Source organism: Eschrichtius robustus, chromosome 13 (genome assembly GCF_028021215.1).
Source record: "Eschrichtius robustus isolate mEscRob2 chromosome 13, mEscRob2.pri, whole genome shotgun sequence".
In the NCBI taxonomy this organism is placed as follows: Eukaryota; Metazoa; Chordata; class Mammalia; order Artiodactyla; family Eschrichtiidae; genus Eschrichtius; species Eschrichtius robustus.
In genome coordinates this window covers 17563638-17578310 of record NC_090836.1, presented here as the reverse complement: position 1 = coordinate 17578310, position 14673 = coordinate 17563638, and the positions used below count along the sequence as shown (strand labels likewise).

Here is a 14673-nt window from a genome sequence, read left to right as displayed (position 1 = left end):
GGAAGGTTGCCTATCTCCACTTCATTTAGTTGTTTTTCTGGGGTTTTATCTTGTTCCTTCATCTGGTACATAGCCCTCTGCCTTTTCATCTTGTCTGTCTTTCTGTGAATGTGGTTTTTGTTCCACAGGCTGCAGGATTGTAGTTCTTCTTGCTTCTGCTGTCTGCCCTCTGGTGGATGAGGCTATCTAAGAGGCTTGTGCAAGTTTCCTGATGGGAGGGACTGGTGGAGGGTAGAGCTGACTGTTTCTCTGCTGGGCAGAGCTCAGTAAAACTTTATTCTGCTTGACTGCTGATGGGTGGGGCTGGGTTCCCTCCCTGTTGGTTGTTTGGCCTGAGGTAACCCAACACTGGAGCCTACCTAGGCTCTTTGGTGGCGCTAATTGCAGACTCTGGGATGGCTCATGCCAAGGAATACTTCCCAGAACCTCCGCTGCCAGCATCCCTGTCCCCATGGTGAGCCACAGCCACCCCCCACCTCTGCAGGAGACCCTCCAACACTAGCAGGTAGGTCTGGTTCAGTCTCCCCTGGGGTCACTGCTCCTTCCCTTGGGTCCCAATGTGCACACTACTTTGTGTGTGCCCTCCAAGAGTGGAGTCTCTGTTTCCCCCAGTCCTGTCGAAGTCCTGCAATCAAATCCCGCTAGCCTTCAAAGTCTGATTCTCTAGGAATTGCTCCTCCCGTTGCCAGACCCCCAGGTTGGGAGGCCTGACGTGGGGCTCAGAACCTTCACTCCAGTTGGTGGACTTCTGTGGTACAAGTGTTCTCCAGTCTGTGAGTCACCCACCCAGCAGTTATGGGATTTGATTTTACTGTGATTTCGCCCCTCCTACCATCTCATTGTGGCTTCTCCTTTGTCTTTGGATGTGGGGTATCTTTTTTGGTGAGTTGCAGCGTCTTCCTGTCAATGAATGTCCAGCAGCTAGTTGTGATTCTGGTGTTCTCACAAGAGGGAGTGAGAGCACGTCCTTCTACTCCGCCATCTTGGTTCAGGGCCCTGTATACTCGCTTATTTAGATGATTTACTTCCCAATTGTCATTACTCATTCCTATAGATTTTTGCTTCTTTTCTATTTAGAAAAGTCCTTTCAATATTTCTTTTAGGATAAGTTTAGTATTGCTGTATTCTTTTAGTTTTTGCTTGTCTGAGTAACTCTTTATCTCTCTTGCTATCTAAGTGATAATATTGTTGGGTAGAATATCCTGGGTTGCAAATTTTTCCCTTTCAGAACTTTGAATATATCTTGGTACTCCCTTCTAGCCTGCAATGTTTCTGTAGAGGAATCAGCTGATAGCCTTATAGCGGTTCACTTGTAATTAACTCTTTGTTTTTCTCTTGCTGCCTTTGAATCCTCACTTTGTCTTTAACTTTTGCCATTTTAATTATAATATGTCTTGGTGTAGGTCTGTTTGGGTTCATCTTGTTTGGGACCCTCTGTGCTTCCTGTACCTGGATCTCTCTTTCCTTCTTTAGATTTGGTTTCAGCAATAATTTCTTTAAATACATTTTTGATCCCCTTTTCTCTTTCTTGTCCTTTGGGAACCCCTATTATGCTCAGGTTGGCATGCTTTATATTATCCCATAGGTCTCTTATATTGCTTTCATTTTTTTCATTTGGCTTTCTGTCTGCTGTTCTGCTTGGGTGATTTCCATTATTCTATCTTCCAGATCACTTATTCATTTTTCTGCCTTATTCAGTCTGCTTTTTATTACCTTTAGCTGAGCTTTCATCTCAGTAAATGAATTTTCTAATTTTTCTTGGCCTCTCTTTATAGTTTCTAGTTCCTATTTACAGTAATCTGCATTTTAATCGATATCCTTTCTTAATTCCTTCAGTATTTTCATTATCTCTTTTTTGAACCTGGTGTCTATTAGACTGAAGTGTTCTATTTTATTGTTTGTTCTTTCAGGGTAATTCACTTAATCTTTAAATTTGGAGTGGTTTCTCTGCTTCTTCATTTTACTTATATTTCTCTTACTCTATATATTTAGGAGAAAAAAAATTATCTACTGTGTTCTTGGAGGGCTATTTTTATGTGGAAGCATCCCTGTGTAGACTGTGTGTGTTTAATATTTTTGGTGCAAGGGCTGTTTTTAGTGCGGATGCCTTCCACCTCTCTCCTCCATGTGTGCTGGCCATTATCCTCCTGATAGGGGGTGTGACTTGTGTTGTGATCAGAGCCTGCACTGGCTGTTGCGCAAGAACGTCTCTTTGCTCTGTAGTTGTCACAGCCCTTTTGGGGGCAGGTCTCCTCCTTAGTTGCTGGAGTAGAAGTCTCCAGATCCATTTCTGAACTGCGGTGTGAGGTAGGCGGGATATTGGAACACTCCCACTGGGAGAGGAGCCACTGAGTATCCCTCCACCAGAGCTGTCCAGCAGGATATGAGCTCTGTGGTGTCTCGCTTTCACCCGTTGTGTGGGCTCACAAAGTTTACTGTTTTGGGCACCACCTTCAGCCCCGCCTCAACCATGGGAAGGCTGACAATCGGCCCTAATATCCCTGCATCATTTTTTCCACACAGCCACCAGCATACATTCATAGGCTCAGATCCACTGAAGTCAGCTACCAGGACCACAGTAGCCATGCACCTGGACCTGCTGTGGGAGCAATGGAGGCAGCCTAGACCCTGGCCCAGCCCAGCCTCCATGTGCACATACCCACAAAGCCCACAGCTTCTAAGGTCAGACCCATCCCAGCCAGGGAGCACCCATTGTTCACTTGGATGTGCTGCAGGTGCTGAGTTTACAAAGCCATTGACGGTGGCATAAATCCACATATCTCACAGCCACAGGGAGAGGGCTCAGATTTCAGCCCTGCTTCCTCAGTTGCTTGGCCCCTGGTGATCAGCTCTGATTTCAGCCCTGCCTCTGCATGTGGTCAACCCACTGGCGCTTGTGCACTCTCAGAACTCGTAGAAGTGGTGCTGAGCCAGATGAGAGTGCTTGGCAAAAGAGGCTGCTGCGGCGGGCCCTGCCCTTCCTTTTGCATGCGTGTGCATTAATAATGGGGTTTCAGTGGCGGCACCATGCCCACTATGAGGATGCAAAGAGTTAGACTGCAATGCTGGGCCCTACCCCTCCCTTTGCACACTCCTTAACAATGGCGCTTAGCTTCTATGGCAGGCTCAGGCTTCTTCTGTGTACACCCCCTGGTTGCGGTGGTGCTACACTCTAGCCCCTTCAGGCTGTCTCTGCACAGCCAACCCCAGTCCTGTCCCTGGGTCTGTCCTCTAAGGCCTGAGTTTCAGCATCCAGCCCCTGCCCATACCAGTGGATGCACTGGCTTGGGAGTGCAAGGTGGTGACACGGACTGTCTGTGCAGGTCTCTCTCTGTTCTGCCTGCCACAAACCAGTTGATGTGCTCTCCTCCTAGCCTGTGAAGCTCCCTTTCTTTCCCAGCTGATCTCCACACCTGTGAGGGGGCTTCTAAGAGTGCAGGAACCTTTCCTCTTTCACAGCTCCCTCCCAGGGGTGCAGGTCCTGCTTCCTTTTTTTTCCCCTTTCATCCTACCCAGTTACGTGGAGATCTTTCTTGCACTTTTAGGCATCTGAGACCTTCTGCCAGCCTTCAGTAGGTATTCTGTGAGAATTGTCCCACATGTAGATGTATTTTTGATGTATTTGTGGGAGGAGGTCAGCTCCAGGCCCTTCTATCCCACCATCTTGATTGGAGCGCCCAACAGCTTATTTTCAATAGGCTGTTCCAACATTCTCAAGACTGGGCCTTTCCTGCTTTCCCCATTGCCACTGCTGACTTTTAAAACTGACCTGCCTGTTTCATTATGGACATGAGCTTTCTTGATGTGGAACAGCTGTGTAGTCCATATGCCTTCATTATCTTTACTATGTTCCTCATTCGTTTCATGATTTGTGGAAGATTAAATTATAGCCACCAAAGTTGTCTACCCCCTAATCCCCAAGAAACTGTAAATATGTTAAATTACATGGCAAAAGAGACTTTTCAGATGTAATTCATGTTAAAGACCTTAATATAGGGAGAGAATCTTGGATCATTTGGGTCCAGTATAATCACATAAGTCCTTAAAAGCAGAGAACTTTCAAAAGCTGGAGACAGAAAGGATGCAGCAGCAGCTGAAGTTAGAAAGTCTCAGGGTGTAAGAATGAATCACATGCCATCGCTGGTTTGAAGATGGGGTGGGGGCTTGGTGAGAGGAGAAATGCCTGGAGGACTGAGGTGACCTTAGGAAGCTGAGAGAGGTTCCCAGAGGACAGTCAGCAAAGGAATGGGACGTTAGCTCTGTAATTGGAAGGAACTGTATTCTGCCAACAAGCTGAATGATTCTAGAGACTTCAGAAAAGAGGCCAGGCTGGCAAACACTTGATTTCAGTCTTGTGAGAGACCCAAAGCAGAGTCCAGCCAAGCCCATCTGGACTTCTGACTGACAAGAGTTGCAAGCTAATAAATTTGTCTTGTTTTAAGTTACCAAGTTTGTGGTAACTTATTCTGGCAGAAATAGAAAACTAATGCATAATCTTTATCTGCTTTGAAGTTCCTGAAGACCAGAGCCCAAGCCTTCCATGAATTCACCTTTGGCACCTGGTGGGGAAAAGCCAGTCAATTTGACTGTGGAGGAAGGAGCAATCCCATTTCCTGAGTATAATTACAAAGTATGAAGCAATACGCCCCTCCCCCATCCAGTTCTGTCTGGTCCCAGTATCCCAGAGGATCCCAGACAGCACGGGCCACTCAACAACTCTTCACATCTGTCAGATTTCCGCAGAAGTGGACCTGGGTTTCCTCTCTTAAGCCAGCAATGATGTAAGAAAGAATGATCTGGACATGGAGTGGTTCCAGGACTAAAAGAAGCAAGACTGTTGCTTAAAACTATCCAAACAGGCAGGAAGTTTTCTAATCATTTAAGAACTGATTACATTTTTTCTTTTCATTGGTCAGGGTGTGGTACTCATTTCCTAAGCTCCACCTCATGTGGTTCAGTGGGTGAAGGGGTGATCTGTAGAGTTGGACCAAGTATGGATTAGTGTGACCAAGGACACACTAATCTGATCTCTGAGGCTATTTCAGACAATGGACTTGGCCATCCCTTTCCTCTGGCCTGGATCTCAGGCTCCATTAGGACTTACCAATCATCACCTCTCTTACCCCATCATGTAAATTAACTTTTCCTTACCTAAGGCCAGTTTGACAGTACCTAAACACAGGAAGGAGATGAAAGTTCAGACTGGACCTAGTTATGGTCTCCCTTCCACTGAGGACCAGAGCATCACCATAAGAGGAAAGCCCTGGGAGAGGGATAGAATCCAGAACTCAAAAAGACATAGTCAATCTTGCCCTGTTGTGCTGCGTGTAGTTGGAAGAATTTGTGTACGCAAAAAGGGAGAAAGAAAATGTATTTATACAGAGTGTGAAAATCCCCTACTAATTTGATTTGCCTAAGATATAGAAATATAAATGATTAATGGCTGGTTCCTTTGATGGGGACATGGTTTGAAGCCAGAGTGAAGGGAACTTTGAATATAACAGGCTTAGACATTAGAATTTTGTTTCATAGGTAATCGGGAAATCAATGTGTGTAGATTGAAGAATTGACTCCTTGGGAACTTTGGGTAGAAATTGCATTTTGCTTTTGTTTGTTTCAGAGAACTGTATTTGAGTGTTTTCAAACCATTCAAAATTTTGTAAAGCTTTTTATATATGCAGACCAAAAACAATTCTGAGTCTGTACAACCAAATATCCTGTATATTGGGCATTCATAGACAATCTTGATAGGATAAATTGTAGCATTCATAGTATAAATGGCAGCACTGTGTATTTCACAGGACCCTGAAGCTGACTATTAGAAATCTGGTTATCTTGGTTTTGGTGCTAACTATTCTATTAGAGAAAGGGCACAGCTTAGCTGCAGAAAGTTAGATGAAGATTAATGCAGCTAAGAATTCATCAGAGATAGGGAGAGGGATGTGACCATGGGAATAGAAGTATCCAGGAGTCCTTGGAAATTGTAGGAGGGCCAATGGATGTGTCATTACAGTGTAGGCTGGGTACAGGCTACTGCATTTGGGTATGAGAAGAAAGGATGCCTTCAAAAGTGGATGGAGGACTTGGGTTGTACAAATGACTACATCAAACATGATACCACAGAATTATATTTATATTATACATTGTCTTCACATTGTAACATCCACGTTGATCATCTGTGACACAATTCTAATAACTTTGAGTATATATTTACTATAACATTTATATATATATATGTGTGTATATATATATATATATATATATATATGTATATAAAACCAAGAGGCACTTCCAGTAATTCTGGCCAAAAAGGAGCATCATTATATTGTCTAAGCTAAAAAATAATAAAAATAAATACAATTTATCTAATACTTTTTCTGTACAGATTCTACTTTATACAAAACATTTATCAGCCACTAACTGAGTCACAACAAATACTTGTGATAGGATGATACAAAGTATTGCTACATATATTAAGTGCAAGATACAGGTGAGAGGACAAGATTTATTTCAACTGCGAAATGATCACTTAAGTCCAACGCCTCACTCTTTTGTTTCTAAAAGTTGATAAATTCGGAAAGTTATTAGCAAACATATTCAGGTTTGTTGAGAGTGATGAGAATTACATTGTTAAAAATTACCATGTACAAATGACATCCCTTACGCTGTTACTTTGGTTGGCAGTTATTTGAAAATATTGCTTTATAGGAATACTAAATTAATCCAATACTCTCTGGTTTACAAATAATACAGAGACAAATATTTGGGACATGCTAATTTGAACTTTCCAATGAAAGTTTTTGTCAGGAGGAGGTAATGACTGATCAGAACAACTGCCCCATCAGGAATCAGAACACATTTTAACACCAAAAACCAAATCAAATTAACCAAACCAGCCAAAACCTCAAACACTCTGAATTCAAATTAAAGTTCTTTCAGTTGCATATCCTAATATTATTATAGAAAGCTAGGGAGAGTCTCGTTTTCATTATTTTGCATTGAGAGTTTCAGAATATCTATAAAAGCACCAATTTTCATTTTGTGATTCGTATGATAAAAAATCTGTAGGAAGAAAATCAAGGGGTAGTTGGATTCAGTGATATTTATTTCCAGTGCCTGTCAACTAACAAACTGTTCTTGTTGAAACAAAAATGGTATGCGTTCTTCTGTGAGAATGTATTAGGAAATGAACTGATATTCACAAATGGAAAAAAACCCCACCATTTAAGCAAATATAATATGGCAAAAATCCTATGCACATGTTTTACAGAGTATTAAATAGTGATTTTTTTTTTAAAACTAATGAACAAATTTATACTTAAAGTCAAGCCACTGAAACACACTGACAGGTGATATATAGATATGTCAGGGCTGTTATTTAAAGATAGCAATACTATAGTACTGGATTATGCTTATATATAGCTAAAATGAAATATCTGGTATAATATGGGTTTTTGAGTCATAAAAATAATCAGTTAATTTTTAAAAGAAAAGTGAGGGAAATTCTATCAACCAACAGCTGATATACACAAAGAAAACATCTTTAAACAATTACGTTTAATTTCACATTAAACCACCTGAATAATTTGCTAGTATATAGAAAGTAAAATTACTAGAATAAAAAAAAAAAATCCTTCCCTACAAAAAGTATTCAAGCAGCAGTTTCCAAGCGCTAGGGGATAATTCACATTCCAAAATGTGTAAGTGCTGATTGTAATAAAGGAAGTCAAGATTGAATATGGATCCTTTAAGTCCCTTTACTCCAGAGTAACTGAGAACTAAATTGGTTTGCCACAGAAAAGATGAAGAGGTGTCCTGGGATGATCCTTTAAGTTTTATGTAGTGTTCACTCCCAATCCACAGCTCTGCTTTTTTTCTTTTCTTTTTTTTTTTTTTTTTTTTTTTTTTTTGCTTTTTAGTACCATGGGCTGCACAATGAAACTAGGTGTGGTGAGCTAAAACTTGAGGTGAAAGGCATCTTTCTCCTTATTATAGCAGAAGAGAATTTGTGATGATTTTTCCTTTACTAATTTTGAGTTAGAGAAGGAAAATTGGAGATAAGTCATACTTTTCTCCTGTAAGTTTGACTTTGTTTTCTTTTTGTTTTGTTTTAAAGAGGAAAGAATTCCCTGCTATAGTGTCTGTTTCACTTGAGATAGGTGTTTCTACTGACACAGAAAATTTAAAGCATTTAAGCTTTAAAAACATTTTTTAAATTACTTTTCTATTTGTGAATTTCAAATTCCAGCCTACCATTTGATCAGTCTTGGCAGACGAATGTAGTGCATGGGGTTTATTGATCGGTCAGTGCTTCCTTTGTGAAAGTCAAGATTAATAAGATTTAATTTTTCTTAGTAATGAAGGTAAGTATTTGGGTTCCTAACTGTGTTAGAATTTAGTAAAATATAATCTTCATTAGTAAACCATTTATCTTAAAACAACCTAAACCATGACAAATCGCTGGATTTGTCATTCCTCTTTCTTGGGATAATTCAGACTATAATTTATACCCTAAATCTAATTAAATTATGGGGACTAAATTTATTTTTATTTCATGTACTATTGGACTCTTCATAAAATATTTTCCTCCCTGAGGCATGCAGAGAATTAGATAAATAATTAAATATAACTTTTTCCAGTTTTCTGTTACATAATAGTTCTGATTATATCAAAATGTTTAGCATCTCTATACCACGAAACATCGTTTTGTGGGTTTCAATTGATTAAAAAATTTTAACAGCTTTGCTTCAAATAATCAAATTTAATATTCTTGGTAGTACTTACATATGATGATTTAATATTATTCTTTTTGAAGCATTTTTGTTTGAATTTTTTGCATGATTAAAGAATCACTTCTTGATGTAAAACAATGAGGAAATCTGTCTGAACCTGAACATGTTCAGTATTTCTTATCAATAAGAAGCAGGCTTGCCTTTTCTTCTTTGCTCCACAACTCCTCAAGGAAGCAGAAATCCATGATACCAATGCGTCAATGTAATCAACCTTAAAAGTATGATATGGAGAAAAACTAGCTGCCTTTAGACGGGGAATTTGGATTCATAAGAGCCTTAAGCACATGTCAAAAGCCAGTTTTGTTTTCCATCTATACACCATTCCATATAGTTTATAGTCTTACCTGTACTAAAACAATCTATACCAGATCAGTATTTTTGAATCCAGATATTGGGTTCCACCAACTAAATAATGGCTTAATCTTCAGTTTTGTATCTTCAAACATATTTAGCAACAAAATGATCAATTATTTTTTGTCACTCTTGTTAACCTGCTATTAGAATGATTTTGTAGTGTGAACGTAAAGATCATAGTACCTAAAACTGGTACATTTCCCTCTGATTAGAATTGCTAAGCATAGTTTAATTCTGGGACGCTCTTCACCTAAAATGGTGAATTGGTCTCCTAATCTTAAAGTTCCATTTTGTTGGACAGATTAGAAAAATGGACTGACAGACAGTATCAGCAAGGTCATAGTTTTACTTCATAGAGAAATCACAAGAGAAATGAATGACTTAGAGCTGGTTATAAAGTATTTTGCTGCTTGATAGGAGAGAGGGCAAATGAAAGGAACTCAGTTTGGTTCCAGAGTATATAGATATTTTAGTGCTCGAATACCTGGAGTTGAGCTATTAGCAATTGAAAATTTGTTGATTTTTTCCACACCCATTAGCTGATAATTATATGGAGAATTTGATTTACTGTAGATTATGAAAGTTTACAGAACTCTGTTTTACTGGAGCCTCTGCCCGTTTGAAAAGGCAGTTTATTTCCAAAATTGCATATAAACCAGGAAAAGTATTAAGTGGGAATCAGACTTAGGATGGAAGAGAAGGACAGTAAGACCCTTACTGTGGTTTTCACTATTATTTTAGAAAAACTAAATGACAGGGACAGTGGAGATCCCCATGCTGATATGGAAGCACCAAAAATACCTCCTAAAGCAGAATAGAAATGATATTTTGATTCTTTACTTCTCATTAGTTAGGAGTTGTTCATCACACAAATAGTTCACTTTTGTAAAGCAGTCGTTTCAAACTTTAGACTTTATTTACAATGATAATTTTCATATCTTTATTACTTAGAAAATAATTTATGTTTTTCCATCATTTAAACAAAAAATAGGCCTGAGTCTCATGCCTTTTGCACAGCTTTTACCTTCAAAGAAAGTCCTCTGGGAAAGTGACAGGGGACATCAGGACATTGCAAATCAAGAGAGGCAGGGGTGTGAGGAAATTGCAATACGTATTATACCTGTAATATGAAGTCCGCTTGACATACCATCCATTGTCTTTAGTTTTACTGAGATTGCAATGGTTAGGATTTGTTCTGGAATTCCATCAAAACGGAACAGACATAATTTCGTGTTCTGTGTTTAGAAAGTGGATATTTTCTTAAACATAATATGAGGACATTCCTTCACTTCTCAGATGAAGACCGATGTAGATAAATCCCTGTACAGAGCTACTGTCTTCATCTTTGACTAAGAGCAAAACCAGGTCTTATATAAATGACAAAAATAACTTATAGTTTTAAAATATGCTAAAGTGGTGTTTTCACCAAGGAAACAATATTCTCAAGGTTGGCTTAGATCGATAACCAGAAAGACATTCTATCAGCATGCTGGAAATGACATCGATGACATTCTTAGTATACCTGGTCTTTTCCTTAACAGAAAGCAACCACTAGCGTCAAGGCCACCAAATTCCAACTTTTCCTACCATTAGTTTCATGGCTGTCCATACAATTCTTTTCCCTAAATGGGCTAGACATTCCTTCATTTGAAAGACCTGAGTTTATCTAATGGCACCTATAATTAGGCTCATAAAAAAATGTAGTAAATTGCAACAAATACACTGGCACCACAGGAAGCAAGCTCCGGAGTTGGAAGTGAACACAGTAATATTGCTGTCACCAAGGACGGGGGAGCCCATCACTAGCAGAAAATATCTTTTCATGTCCCTCGGCATCCTGTGGGATGTACTGGGTGTGTATGAAAGTCAAGCACTTGAAGAATCGCCATTCCTTTTCTTGAACTGACTTTAGCTTTAATACACTGGCAATTTATCTTTCTTTGAAGAAAAAAAATGATTAATCTGCCTAGACTGGTGAGCACAATTCTGGAATGAAGAGGTTCTTACTGCTTTGGCCATGATTATTTCATGTACTTGAAAACAGAACAAAACAAAAACCAGGTAGTGTGCTTAGACCTCTACTCTGGCAGCCAGGCGGGCCCCTACTTGGGGTCATGGAGCGTTGAGGAAGCCACCAATATACGGTTATGAATGTATAACTACTCTGTCGCCATTTAACTTGCTCCATACCTAGATTTTTTCTGGACTTATATTTATTTTAGAGACATATGGCATTTGGAGCAGGGGGAAAGATTAGTTCTGTTAAGTAATTAGATACAAGAGGTATGTGAGTATAAATGCTTTTTTTCCCCCCCTTCTGTTATTTACCATGGAAGGAAAATAAATTCACTGGGGAAATGTATTTGACTCACAGTAAGTTTTGCAAACATAGAGACACACAGGCAATACTAAAAAAAAATGGAAAACAACTCAGTAAGTCCTAAATAATGAAGACCTGATGTTAACTCAAAAAAAAAAAAAAATTATTCTCATTATTTAGGTAGAATCTGCATCTATTTGATCCTTTTCATATTTTCCTACTTTTTGGGAAATTTGCCTTGAAACTATGTTTATTTTGGATTGTATTATCTTTGCCTTATTTAAAAAATGCCATGGATTATTGTATAATCATTGCTTTGGAAGGGAAGAATATCCATTTATGAGAAATGAAGGCATTTTTAATGTTAACACTCTTCTATGATTTGAGAGGAAATAAAAAGTAGAAATCACGAGCAAGATTTACTTGAAGCTAAGGTTGTTTAGATGATGGGCCAGGATATCAAAGTATCAAAGGAAATGTTAGAAGCAAAAAGTGTTGGGAAGAAAGGGACACCAATTATAAACATTCCTCATTGTTTAAGAAAGTCTTTCGCTTGGTAGATGTGGATCCAGAAGTTACCCAAAAGTTAGCCAGAGTTGCTAGTGAAAAAACATTCTTTGCACCATCCTCATTTAATTGGCATAAAATAACTGTATCAGATTATCATTTAAATTAGAACAGGTAGATGAGTGGGTGTTCACAGACCTCCATGCAGATGAACCATCCATCTCTTACTGGGCTTGGAGAGAGCTACAATGTATACAAATGGTGATTAAAATAGAACTTTATAAAAATGTTTCCCTTTTCCCTTTAAAAAAAAAAAAGAGTTGACTATCTACAGAAACAAAAACAAATCTTTATATTTACATCAAGATAACTATTCATGACAAATATAATAATATGAAATAAAATATTGAAAGTGAGTATCAACTTTTTAAATAGAGGTTTGGCTCACAGCATAAACAAGTGTAGATAAACAAACAAACCAAAAAAAAAAAAAAAAAAAGACTGTCAATGATAGGCCCAGTCTCCCCAAATCCCTCGAGTCTTCCCTGCCAAAAGAAACATGACAACGGGCCAGATTACAGCTAGGAGCCGCTCCATCACACCGTGCATGCAACAGTACAACAGGGTTGTCCGTGCAACCTTTGCCACTCAAAAGCCAATCTTCACCAGTTGCCAAGAATCAGGCTTTCACTATGTCAATAGACACCAAACCCTAGGTTGAAATGTTCCCCTTCACCTCTCACTGTCTATCCCAGAGTGGGTTTCTGTTTACCGTCCTTTCTTTTTTTTCTTTTTCTACTGCACATTTTGCAGCAAATTAAGACATGGGCGATCCCCGTTAAGAGCCATTTCCCAGGCCTTCTCTGGCAACCTTTTAGAACTGTAACCTGATGAAAAGACCTGACTTCAGCTCCTTCTGAGGTGTTTCTGTTTAAAGAATGTCATCCCCTTCCATGGTGATTTGATTTTAGGTGAGTGACAGACAGACAAACAGCTCCTATACATTCATTCAGCGACTAGACTGGAAAATGCCTGTCTTCCCGGCTTAAGGCTGGTGACAGAGAGCCTTGAAGGGATGCACAGGCCCGTGGCCCTGTCCCCCAGCCTGCCAATCCCCTCCTTCTGCAGAGGGACTTTTACTGAAGCCAAGTAGAGGCAGGCGTTTGGGATGGCTGCCTCTTAAAGACTCTCCAGAGCGAACTTCATCCTGTTTGTTCACATGTGCTGAGTCGTCTGCTGCAGCAATGCTATGACCAACTAAAACCACAAAAATCTCTCTTTACATACACACAAATGTACATACACATGAGCATCCTTTCCATCTCTCTCTCTGTCTCTCATACACACACACACACACACACACACACACACACAAATGTTGGCAGGATGTATAAGAATTCAAACAATGCTCTGGAACTTTCATCCCTCAGTACTAAGAGCAAAAGCTTCTTAGTCGTAACCTACATTTGCTACACTGCTTCCCGGCTAAAGCTGCACCATCTCCTTTGGGATTTGTTTTCCTTTAGTTTTTCCTTTATGATTTATTATATCACAGTGACCACTATATATCTTAACATGAATGTTACTAAATCGTGGAGCCAGGAATCCTGGCTTTTCGGTGTGTCTGCGTGTGTGTCTGTGAATATGTTTTACATGGATCTATGTGAGAGCTTATATACACACACACATATATACTTCTTCCTTTAAGAAAATCCTTAGAAGCTGGTGTTGTTGTTATACTGTGAAAGCTTCTCTGAGTGAGAGTTTTTTAAACCATGTACCTCACTGTAAAAATAAACACATAAAATGCAAAGAATCCCAAAATGCCATAGCCGTTTGCCCATCTTCTCATATTTCTACAGTGTTGTGTCTAAGTGTTGTGCTGGCTTGAAAAGAGTCTGTGACAAGTCACTCTGTTTGGAAACATAGCTCATTCTATCCATTGTCACTGGTTTGGCTTTGGGGTTGGGGTCTCCTCTCCTCTCGGCTTCCCCTTTTCTTCATCTTCTTCCTTGATGGCCTGGATCTGTTCTGAGGGACGCTGCTGGGGGGACTGGTCCAGGGACTGATCCCCTGTGCCCACCAACCGCTGTTCCTCCTCAATGACTTTCTTCCACATCTTGTGGTTCTGCAGAAGGTGCTGAGTTATTTGGCAGTAGACTTTTCTCCTTTTGAAAGTTTTCTTTCCTGAGAAAACACCAAATTAGACTACTTATTTGTGTGTTGAGTACATGACAGTTTTTTCCCCTTATTCATAAGGGTCAAGTACCAAATGGATACATATATCTATCAATCACTTGATGTGTATATTGTAATAATCATTTTTGAGAGTGGGGAAATAAGAGGAAGATGGCATGAACCATTAACATATCATTGAGACGTACTGTGAACGGTATGTAATATCTGGTAACGTAACTTCCAATACAAGGTTTTTGTTTGTGTCTTGGAGTTGTTACTGCCACTCCATTCAGACTCTCAAGATTTTCCACCTAGATTATTGGAATAATTCCTTGTTACGTGTTCCTCTGCTTTGTCAACCAATTCAACTCACAAAAGTCTACAATATTGATTTTTTTAAAAAAGACAGTTTTGATAGTACTGTTCTGTTTCCTGTGGACTAAAAAATTAATTTCAAACTCCTCTAGCAGGGAGCTTTGGCTCTAGTGGGAAAATAGAGAGTGAACAAGTAAGGACAATTAC

General features: G+C 39.4%; 1 protein-coding gene across 1 annotated transcript in view; it reads right to left on the bottom strand.

The window, feature by feature from the left end:
- Window positions 1–10098: 10098 nt before the first annotated feature.
- PDE3A (phosphodiesterase 3A) overlaps window positions 10099–14673 on the bottom strand; it is a 297919-nt gene continuing 293344 nt past the window's right edge. Inside the window, exon 16 of the mRNA XM_068560951.1 lies at window positions 10099–14160. Coding sequence (XP_068417052.1) covers window positions 13919–14160 — 242 coding nt within the window. The 3' untranslated portion in view covers window positions 10099–13918. The remainder of the gene's footprint in view (window positions 14161–14673) is intronic.